Source organism: Drosophila biarmipes, chromosome 3L (genome assembly GCF_025231255.1).
Source record: "Drosophila biarmipes strain raj3 chromosome 3L, RU_DBia_V1.1, whole genome shotgun sequence".
NCBI lineage: Eukaryota > Metazoa > Arthropoda > Insecta > Diptera > Drosophilidae > Drosophila > Drosophila biarmipes.
The window spans coordinates 7117683-7127939 of record NC_066613.1 but is presented as its reverse complement, the minus strand read 5'-3'; the positions used below and the strand labels follow the sequence as shown (position 1 = coordinate 7127939).

At 44.2% G+C, this 10257-nt stretch overlaps 3 protein-coding genes across 3 annotated transcripts; 2 read left to right on the top strand and 1 right to left on the bottom strand.

Annotated features, from left to right (window-relative positions):
• Positions 1-259: 259 nt before the first annotated feature.
• LOC108030684 (peroxisomal biogenesis factor 3) lies at positions 260-2341 on the bottom strand. The gene is made up of 2 exons (XM_017103717.3): positions 2155-2341; positions 260-2021 (listed from the first exon to the last, which is right to left on the bottom strand). Exon 2 carries the CDS (start codon positions 1897-1899, stop codon positions 745-747), a length of 1155 nt encoding a protein of 384 aa, XP_016959206.1. The 5' UTR covers positions 1900-2021; positions 2155-2341; the 3' UTR covers positions 260-744.
• Positions 2342-3099: 758 nt separating this feature from the next.
• Positions 3100-3984, top strand: LOC108030523 (pyroglutamyl-peptidase 1). Its single transcript, XM_017103412.3, has 2 exons — positions 3100-3363; positions 3438-3984. Exons 1-2 carry the CDS (start codon positions 3151-3153, stop codon positions 3894-3896), a joined length of 672 nt encoding a protein of 223 aa, XP_016958901.1. The 5' UTR covers positions 3100-3150; the 3' UTR covers positions 3897-3984.
• Positions 3985-5194: 1210 nt separating this feature from the next.
• Positions 5195-10237, top strand: LOC108030623 (protein disulfide-isomerase). The gene is made up of 2 exons (XM_017103626.3): positions 5195-5498; positions 8417-10237. The coding sequence occupies exons 1-2, from the start codon at positions 5345-5347 to the stop codon at positions 9751-9753; spliced, it is 1491 nt and encodes a 496-aa protein (XP_016959115.1). The 5' UTR covers positions 5195-5344; the 3' UTR covers positions 9754-10237.
• Positions 10238-10257: the final 20 nt, after the last annotated feature.

The window sequence follows — 10257 nt, the reverse complement described above, 5'->3', positions numbered from 1 at the left end:
AATGAAATTAACAGAATGCAATTTCTTTCAGTGATATTAAGGTAAATATTAAAAAAAAAAAAAAACAAAAAACTAACTTTCACGCAATTGTGGAGATATCACTGGATAGCGAAAAAAGATAAGCGACCCGTTGTAGTTCCGCGTTAATGCATCCTTGTATACTTTTGAAAACCTCGAAGTTGCTATCCAACTGGAAGTTTTCTTTACCAACTCGTGTGAGTACCCAGAGTTTATCAAAATATACAAAATGAAGGTCAACTTAGAAAAGGAATGATTAATTTATTCAGTAGCCAATAATTTTAAATTATAAACAAATCCGTAATAAAGAAAATGCTCTATGCTAATTGTTCTCCACTTGAATCGATTTCTTAATAAAGGTTTCAGAACTACGCACATACATATAATTTACTTTTCCATTTATTTTCGATACCAGATAACCCTCAGGTCGTTTATATAAAAACCGCATCTCATTCTTTGTATATCCTAAGCACATATTACACTCTCCAGTTATTTTAAAAGGCCTTCGCGTTACTCGATTTGTTTCCCTGCTTAAGCATACCTTACACTCGCTTTCGATTAAGTATTCTTAGGAGCTAAACTTAATACGGGTTGGGTTCAAGCAGACATACAAACAACGCTTCAGAGAATTATGATCGTATTTAAAATATACAGGTATATAAACTATGTTTCAAATGCCTTAGCCTAGCCTATGCACGGGTGCATAATCCAAGTTTTGTCGGTCTCCTAAGCGGAGCTGAAGCTTTCATAGACGTTAGCCCCCAGCGTCTTTGTCTTCTCAGCGACCACGTAAAAGGTTATCAGCTGGGTAGGCAGGTTGTGTGGTCGCGAAGTGCTGTCGAAACCCCTTGAGGTGAGGCCGCTGATGATTGGAATGAGCTTGGCCAGCGCCATTAGCACCCGGTTGATATTCAGCAAGTTGTTGTTCTCCAGGTTTTGGGTCTTCGAACTGCTGGCGCCTGAGGTTCCTGCCTGGTTGAATTTAAGGGACTGCTCCTGTTGCGTTTGCACTTCAGCTGGCGGCAGATGCTGTAGCGTCTCACCCATGGATTCTGCTATTGCATCGCAGGCCAGGACGAATCCCCGGCTCACGTTGTGCGAGCACACCCCAATGGCATCCTCGCTCTCCAGCAGATCCAGGGTCTCGTTGAACATCTTTTGCAACAGCGGCGAATGGCTGGGATTCTGGCTGGGCAGCAGGTACTTGCTCATGCGGGAGTTCGGGTCTCGACGAGTGTCGGCATTAATGGCCATTTGCAGGGACCAGAAGAGCTGCTCCAAGTCGTTTAGGGACAGCTGCTGGGTCAGCGGCATGGCCTTGATGACAGCAATGACCTGGGTGCGAATGTATCGCGCCAGGTCCCGAATGCCCGACTCCGTAATGAAGTGTCGGATGAGCGAGAGGTACTGCTGCTTCAGTTCGTCTGTGATTTGTTTCTGCTCCGTCATGATGTCCCGGTAGATATAGCCACCGAGGAGGTTCAGCTGCACCCTCAGTGCAATAACCAGCATGGAGGAGGCGTACACGTAGGTGGCAAGTCTCGTGAAGGCCACAATCTTCATGTCCTCCCAGAGTTCCAGCTTGTTCTTGGGATTCTGGCGCAGCTGCTCGAGCAACTCGTCCGTGCTGCACTCCCTGAGGACCGCCTGGCACATCTCCTCGCCCATGCCGAGGATCACCTGGTTGCAGGTTTTCTCCGTGGACTCGAAATGGGTCATTCGCCGCGTCCTCTCAAAGAACTCCCTCGCCTGCTTCTCCTGGAACTCCACGAAACGCCGCTGGGCGTAACGTGCTGCGTAGATGGTACCGCCCACCAGAACGCCGGTCACTATGAATTTCCGCCGGTGGCGTGACAAGAAGTCCTGCAGGCGCGACAGCATGTTAACGATTGGAAAGCGACTCTCTTCTGCGGGATGGTCTAGACTGGACTCGGGCTCGGGCTCGTTCCGTTCCTGTGTGAAATGGGCCAACTGCTAACCACTTTTCCCGCTCCACCGGCGACCTGTTCGAGGTTAATGAATAGTTAATGTGCAAAGTTCACCTGTGTGCGTAGGGTGGCGCTCTGCCGGCGCCGCTGCCAGCAGAGGAGAGCCCTCAACTCATCCGCTGCGATTAGATTACCAGGTAGCACTCACCTCAATATTGCCTATGCCCGGATCTAGTTCGCTGCTTTATCGGATCGATGGCGGGTCGCTCGCTTGCATCTGCGCGGATCTTTGGAATGTATGGAGTGGATTATCTTTTTGTTGTCGCCCAAAGTGTTATTGCTCTGTTTGGGACCGCATACTGCGTCGTCAGTTGTGTATCGGGAAAAATCCCAAAAACGGATGGCTCAGGTGTTCCGAATACCGAAAAATACCATGTCGTTTGGTATATTTACGGTGGGTTAGCCGCATACTACTGGGTATTACTATTAATATTTTCACATTTCGGGTTACACATATTATATTTAATAAAAAATGCATTAAAAAAATATTTTCTAAAAGCGTAATTTAAATTTTACCAACATTGTAATACACAAATTAATTTAATTAATTTACAAATTATTACTAAATATCACCCAGTTGTTAGCAAAATTTGTATTACTACCTCATTCTACTTTCATTTTATAATATTTTTTTTACAACCGTTACAGTTGTTTGTTGTACAAAAATAAGTTTACAAGAATTTTTTAACTTTGATTAGACAAATTATGTGCAAATATTTTGTAGTAGTAACCAATGAATGGAAACAATACAAGAATTCATTTAAACTATTAAAGTTCATTAAATATTTAAGACATTTGTACACTGATAATAACTACATTTATTTTTCTTCCTAATAGCTTTAAAAATATGCTTTGCTTAGGAACGGAAAGACCCTCTGCGAGGTATACAAATTTAAACACAACATAAAACATTACCCAGGATTTGTCCTGTTTTTTTAATTTACCGAAATTCGTATTTAGGCCGGTTCCACTTTAGTAAGGAATAATTAAATATTTTTTTATTTAACTGATCCACTATTCCAATTATAAATACCAAAAAGAAAACTAGTGGGAACGCAAAATTTTAGGGGCGAAGAAGAAGACGCCGAACATATGGTGCACACCATAGTTTGCTGTGGTGGGAGGTCCAGTAGGAGTGCTTGTTATGGCGTCGTCGGATCGAAAGCTAATTGTGGTCTCCGGGTTCGGGCCATTCCTCGGCCACGAAACAGTCAATGCCAGCTGGGAGGCTGTGAAGCTCCTTCCCGAAGTCCTCTCCCACAATGACATAGAATACGATATAGAAAAGCGTCTGGTTGCGGTGGAATATGGAGCCGTTGATGAGGCCGTGACGGAGATTTGGAAGCGCCAGCCAGATGTAAGAATGAGCACTCAATTGAACCATAAATAGATAGAGACCGAGATGATATCACTTTTCCCCTCCCAAACCAGCTGGTCATTCATGTCGGCGTTTCGGGGGTCGCAAAGTGCGTCTACATCGAGAAGCTGGCTTACAACCACAAGTTCCGAAGAGCTGATAATTGTGATAAAAGATTACCCAACGGCAGTTGCGAACTCCCCAACCATGGGCATGCGAATGTTTTGAAGACCGAGCTCGATGTGGATAAGATTGTGGCGATCGTAAATGAGAAATGCGCCGACTGCGTGGCTCCCACAGAACCCCCGCACAGTGATAATGCCAGGCATCTGAGCGCTACGAAGGCCTCCAAAAATGTGGGCGACTTTCTGTGCGGCTACATCTATCTCAAGTCCCTGGATATGGACAAAAAGCGAAGTCTGTTCGTGCATGTACCGCCCATAGATAAGCCTTTTAGCAGCGAGAAAACTGCCGATATTGTTTTCCGCATAGTCGAGCAATGTATTCAACAGGTGGTCGCATGTGACGCCTGAATTCCGTGTTTGCAGTGTGCATTTAATTGTATTCTACATCTGTATGTCTGTTTAAGTTGTTGAATAAATGAGTTTTATTTATATTTTACTTATCATCTTAAGACCTACGTTTTTTACAAAGGAACCGGAAAACAAACCAACTGCAACAACAATTAAAATTTTATTCGAATTGGCACAACCCCTTGTACGTTAATTGTTAAAGGTTGATGACACATGACAATAACATAAGTATTATATAAGAAATTAACAATTTGTTATTGAGAAAACCAATTTTGAAGCACGAAATATGTTATTAAAACGAATAGAATGTTTACTCATAGGTTTACTTGGTTTTATAAGAATGATGAATGAAGATTAATACATTCTTCTGTATGTAAGCAAACAACAATTTTAAAAACAACGTTACAGGTTCATTTTTGTAACATAGAAACAAAATAAAAAATGCTTGCGCTTTAGCAAAAATACTGTCATAAAATATTAAAAGCTTACCATTTAACTTAAAATCTTATAAAAGTTGGAACTACTGAATAATAGGCATAGGGAAATACATAGATTAATAAAAATGATTTGGATTTAATTATTTAAAACAAATTATAAGCAGGATTTATAAGTCTGGAAAATTTCTAATCTACACGGAGCGTTGATCCACTTTTTCTCCATCATTCGTACTTGGTGCTATCAATATTACTTATTCTTAAACAGAAATGTTTTAACTCAACGTTTTTTAAAAGTTAAGGTTTTAAAAATAATCTATAATAATTATAGTAGGTATAAAAGTTACACACCTTTTAAGCAAGTTTATGTTTAATGTCAAGTCATGTTTGTACAGAAAGAAATGCATTTTGATAGCATTTTGCTGGCTCCTTGCTTTGTGTAAATGATGGGGCTTATTGAGTTTTCATTTTCATAACTTACGAAATAATTGAATATAAAAATGCCTTTAAAGGTACCTAAAAGCCAAAAAATTACGACGACTAATATATATCCCCGACTTGACCGATTCACGTGGGTTTTACTTTCTTAGTTGTTAAAAAAAATTCAAGTTATGACCATAGAAATACTTATTTTTATTCAAAGTATCGAAGAATTGACATTTCAATTTATTTGTTACATCCCTTGCTCAGGTCCTTAAACATTTCTGTTGAAAAGAGAGGGAGAGCAAATTCGAAATCAGCTGATGTGACCATCCGCCAACAGCCACGAAATGTTGGAAGCAGAAATGGTCTGTCTGCATTTCCACTCAAAATATCGATACATTTTCTGTCCTCCCTAATACATATATAAGATTATAAATCCCCCGACTTGTCCAGAGTTGATTCATTTGGATTTTACTTGCAACCGGGCAAGTTCAGCGCAGTTCGATCCCAGTTTTGTTGGCGAGTGCTGCACCCACGCAGGGCAATTAGATTCAGTTAACAACCAAGCGAAGCGACGACGAAGTGCCCGCGATGAAGTTCCTGATCTGTGCACTTTTCCTGGCGGCGTCCTACGTGGCCGCCTCCGCCGAGGCGGAGGTCAAAGTTGAGGAGGGCGTCCTGGTGGCGACCGTGGAAAACTTCAAGCAACTGATCGCCGACAACGAGTTCGTGCTGGTCGAGTTCTGTAAGTACCCGAAATTGCGAAAAGTTCGCACAAAAAGCAGCCAAAAGTGGCGAAAATCAAGTGTAAAAACGCGAAATGCGCCGGCCGCTAGCGCCCTCCCGCTCGCACTCGCTGAATCATGCGGGCCAGCGGCTACGTGGTCTTTCCAGGCGTCGGAGAAAATCTGTCTGCGTGGCAGTTGTTGTTGACTGGAAATGTGGAAAGTCGTGTTGCGATGCAATCCTTGGTGATGGCTCATGCAGGTGGAAGAGCACCTCCAGTCTGCGCCTGGAAAATTTGTTTAGTTGATTTTCCTGCCGTTTATCGTTTGTTTAACAGTTTTATCTCTCGCGTCATCTTGTCGGTGGAAAGGGTGGAGAGAGCGCTCTCCGCTCTCGCACGAAACTGTCGTCTCTTTCCCTCACCTGTGCGCGCGAGCGAGAGGGCAGTCGGCGCGGCACTTTTTGTTATTGTGCCTGCCATAAACCTGCTATAATTTTAAATTCCAAATGGCAAATGCCAAAGGAAGCTCAAAGTTGTGCGCAGCAAACACTAGATGCTCCATATGCTCCGCGTTTATCTGCATTTCTAGTTATTGTTCTAAGTTTGGGGCTGGGGCGTGGCCCCGTATCACACATCCGCTTCAACCGTCTCGCAGTGAGATTCTCCAGTGGAAACAAAAGGCAGCAAAAGCCGTCGGGCCACTCTTCTTTCTTTCTCCCACACAGAATCTGGGTTAGCCGCATCAAACCACTTTTTATTCGCCATTTGCTTTCTATTCCGCCTTGGATTTTCGGTTCTAATTCTCGCTACGAATCTGGTTTCGGTCCCTTTTCCACGGCGCAGCGGCCACGCATTGGAGGGTTCATTCAACTCTTTGCCTCTGCGCGTGCCTAACGGTGTTGCGCCGCCAGTGCTGCCCAGCGCGAGCAACAGATCATTAGGCGAGGAAAAGTAGCTACAAACTAGCTTGTAGTGGGGAAAACAGGTTTAGATGAACTTCGGAAAAACGTTTGTTTTTTAATTTTGTCATTTGATAAGTTTTTTTATTTTCCATATGAATTAAACGTTTCTAAATATTTCAAATCACCAGATTACATAAACTTAAAAAATAAATGTATCCAGAAAATTAAATAAAAATGTTTATTGTTCGGAAGCTTAGTAGATATTTCAATGATAGCTTTTTCTAAAACGAAATGAAAAGTTGACAAGAAAAATAAGCCCAAAGCACCCCATTGGCTTACATGCCATAAAGTACACAAACTTCTCACCTCTCTTGGGCTCACTGTGCCTAAAACTTTTCAATGAAGTTTTATGTTCTCCAAATGATAAACCAAAAATCGAAAACCCATTGTTATCTGGCAAGTGTGAAAAACACTCGCGAGATAAGCGTGAATCAGTGATACAGAAAGTTCCCCGGTTCGGCCTTAAGCCGCCAGATACGAGATATGCTGGCCTGGCATCTTTGGGGGCCAGCAATATGGCGGATTGTTGCGCGGTTTGTTTATGCCAGCGTTTTCTCCTCAGTTGTTTAATTAAGCTTTTGCACTTCTTGTCGCTCTTGGGCGGTGCTGTTTCATGGCTGTGAGGTGACAACGTCAGCCAAAGTCGATAATTGTCTGCTCATCCGAGGCGGAGCTCTTATCTCCATAAAGACTATATTAAGATGTTGGTGGAAGCGGAACCAATGCCAGGGCCACGTCAGCCGCAGCTGTAGCTACGCTAAATCTAAAGAAGCGGGAGATAAGACACAATATACTATTTAAACGGTGAAATCGGAATCGTTGACGTTGTCAAGCCGGGCATTATGTCATCTGCTGGACTTCCCGCCTCGAAATCCATTTCGTGTGCGTGGATGCGCACCGAACTGCAGTCGTGGCTTCGAGGAGCTGCACTTGGGCAATGGGACTGCGACACGTGTAGTTTGCATAAGTCAACATCTGCTGGTGGCTGTGGCGGGCGGGCAGTATCCTAGGGGCCCTGCTCCAGATGCGTGGCAAATCTAGCGCATATAATTGTCGCTCCAAATTTAGAATTTTACACTTGGCTGGCGGGCCAACAGTGCGCGCAAAGCTGTAGTTGATGTAAACAAGAGAGATTAAGAATACATAATCTGCAGATTTTAAAGGTTGCTTTATGCCAACTGGATAAATATGTTTATTCAATTCCATTTCTCTAATTTCCCCTTCATTGACGTAGAATAGAAACTGATATTAACAGAAGTTGTTGGCAAACAATAGTTTTTATTCGAGCTCGTCAAGATTGAATAACTTCTTAGGCCATTTTGCAAGCCGTTAGAATAGATGGTTACCGGTTGGCAAAGCCAAGAAAGACATTAAATACTTAGATATCTTTACTTAAATTTTTTTAAATATTTATCAACCAAAATATACAAAACCAGGTTAATTATTTTTGTAATGCCAATAGGCAATATTTATGGTCTGTGAAATGAAGTTTAACAAAGGTTAAAAGTTCTTTGAAGGAACTATAAAATTTGTTTCAACCCATTTTCGGTATTTCTTTTAAATCATTGAACTTTTAGCATTTCCTAATTTAAAGCACCTGCTCGTTGGAGCACAAAAATGAATAAATAAGTTTAAATCAGAATTCAACCATACTAAATGGCAGTTACTGAAACATTTTAACAAATTAGTTTACCTAACAATTTGTCGAACACAATTGCATCGTGCTACACAACTTAATTAGGAACGATTATACACAATTGAAGATAGAATCTATAAATAATTTAAACTATAACATACGTGTAGGTCACACCATGATGGACTCGACAAAACACATTAGACCGATGGGGGAGCAATTATAGCTATAGGTAGCCAGTTGTTATGGCTTTAACTTTAAACCTGTTTATTACTACTCCTAAGATTATAAAGCCGCTGCTTTCAATGTCTAACCAATGTTTCCCTTCGCGTTCTTTCCAGACGCCCCATGGTGCGGACACTGCAAGGCACTGGCTCCCGAGTACGCCAAGGCTGCCCAGCAGCTGGCCGAGAAGGAGTCGCCCATCAAGCTGGCCAAGGTCGATGCCACCGTCGAGGGTGAGCTGGCCGAGCAGTATGCCGTGCGCGGCTACCCCACTCTGAAGTTCTTCCGCAGCGGTGCTCCCGTCGAGTACAGCGGTGGTCGCCAGGCTGCTGACATCATTGCCTGGGTGACCAAGAAGACCGGCCCACCAGCCAAGGACCTGACCAGCGTCGCCGACGCCGAGCAGTTCCTGAAGGACAACGAGATTGCCATTATTGGATTCTTCAAGGATGTCGAGTCGGAGGAGGCCAAGACCTTCACCAAGGCCGCCAACGGTCTGGACTCGTTCGTCTTCGGTGTGAGCAGCAATGAGGACGTGATCACCAAGTACGAGGCTAAGGACAACGCTGTGATCCTGTTCAAGCCCTTCGACGACAAGAAGTCCGTGTTCGAGGGTGAGCTGACCGAGGAGAACCTGAAGAAGTTCGCCCAGGTGCAGTCCCTGCCTCTGATCGTTGATTTCAACCACGAGTCCGCTTCCAAGATCTTCGGCGGCTCGATCAAGTCGCACCTGCTGTTCTTCGTGTCCAAGGAGGCCGGCCACATCGAGAAGTACGTGGACCCCCTGAGGGAAATCGCCAAGCAGTACCGCGATGACATTCTGTTCGTGACCATCTCGTCCGACGAGGAGGACCACACCCGCATCTTTGAGTTCTTCGGCATGAACAAGGAGGAGGTGCCCACCATCCGTCTGATCAAGCTGGAGGAGGACATGGCCAAGTACAAGCCCGAGTCGAACGACCTGTCCGCCGAGACCATCGAGGCTTTCCTCAAGAAGTTCCTGGACGGCAAGCTGAAGCAGCATCTGCTGTCCCAGGAACTGCCCGAGGACTGGGACAAGAACCCCGTCAAGGTGCTGGTCTCCAGCAACTTCGAGAGCGTTGCCCTGGACAAGAGCAAGAGCGTGCTGGTCGAGTTCTACGCCCCGTGGTGCGGACACTGCAAGCAGTTGGCCCCCATCTACGACCAGCTGGCCGAGAAGTACAAGGACAACGAGGACATCGTCATTGCCAAGATGGACTCCACTGCCAACGAGCTGGAGAGCATAAAGATCTCGTCCTTCCCCACAATCAAGTACTTCCGCAAGGAGGACAACAAGGTCATCGACTTCAACCTGGACAGGACTCTCGATGACTTCGTCAAGTTCCTCGATGCCAACGGTGAGGTTGCCGATTCCGAGCCCGCCGAGGAGACCGAGGAGGAGGAGGAGGCGCCCAAGAAGGACGAGTTGTAAATCCAACAAATTCCACACCCCACACACATCTACACACATGAAAATCCAACAACTATGAACAGCAACATCCGTGTAACAAACAACAAAAGCCACAACTAGCAACGTACATTCTGTAGTTTACTTCTATCATTTCGGCGTACGTGGGCGCCCAGAGTCTCCCCATCCGGCGGCTGAGTTTTTGTCAGCCGAGGGGATGGGGTCAGCTGGTCGTCGGCAACGCCACCGAAGCATTTTGCCTGCCCACGGTTTCTTATTCGCATACTTACTTCCGTTGTAGGTGCACTGCAACGCAGATTTTAGGCGCTCCGTGCGCGGTTGTACGGCCGCAGTTTGCGTAAACTTAAAATTCAGTTTTAATGAAGAATGAACGAAAACGATAAATTTTAATATGTAATTCTTTAAGTTTTCTATTTGGAAATTTTAGAATCATTGAAAGAACTGATTAAGAACGTAACAAATAAAGTTGGTAACAACATTAAAACGATGTCTTGTTTTTTGCTTTTC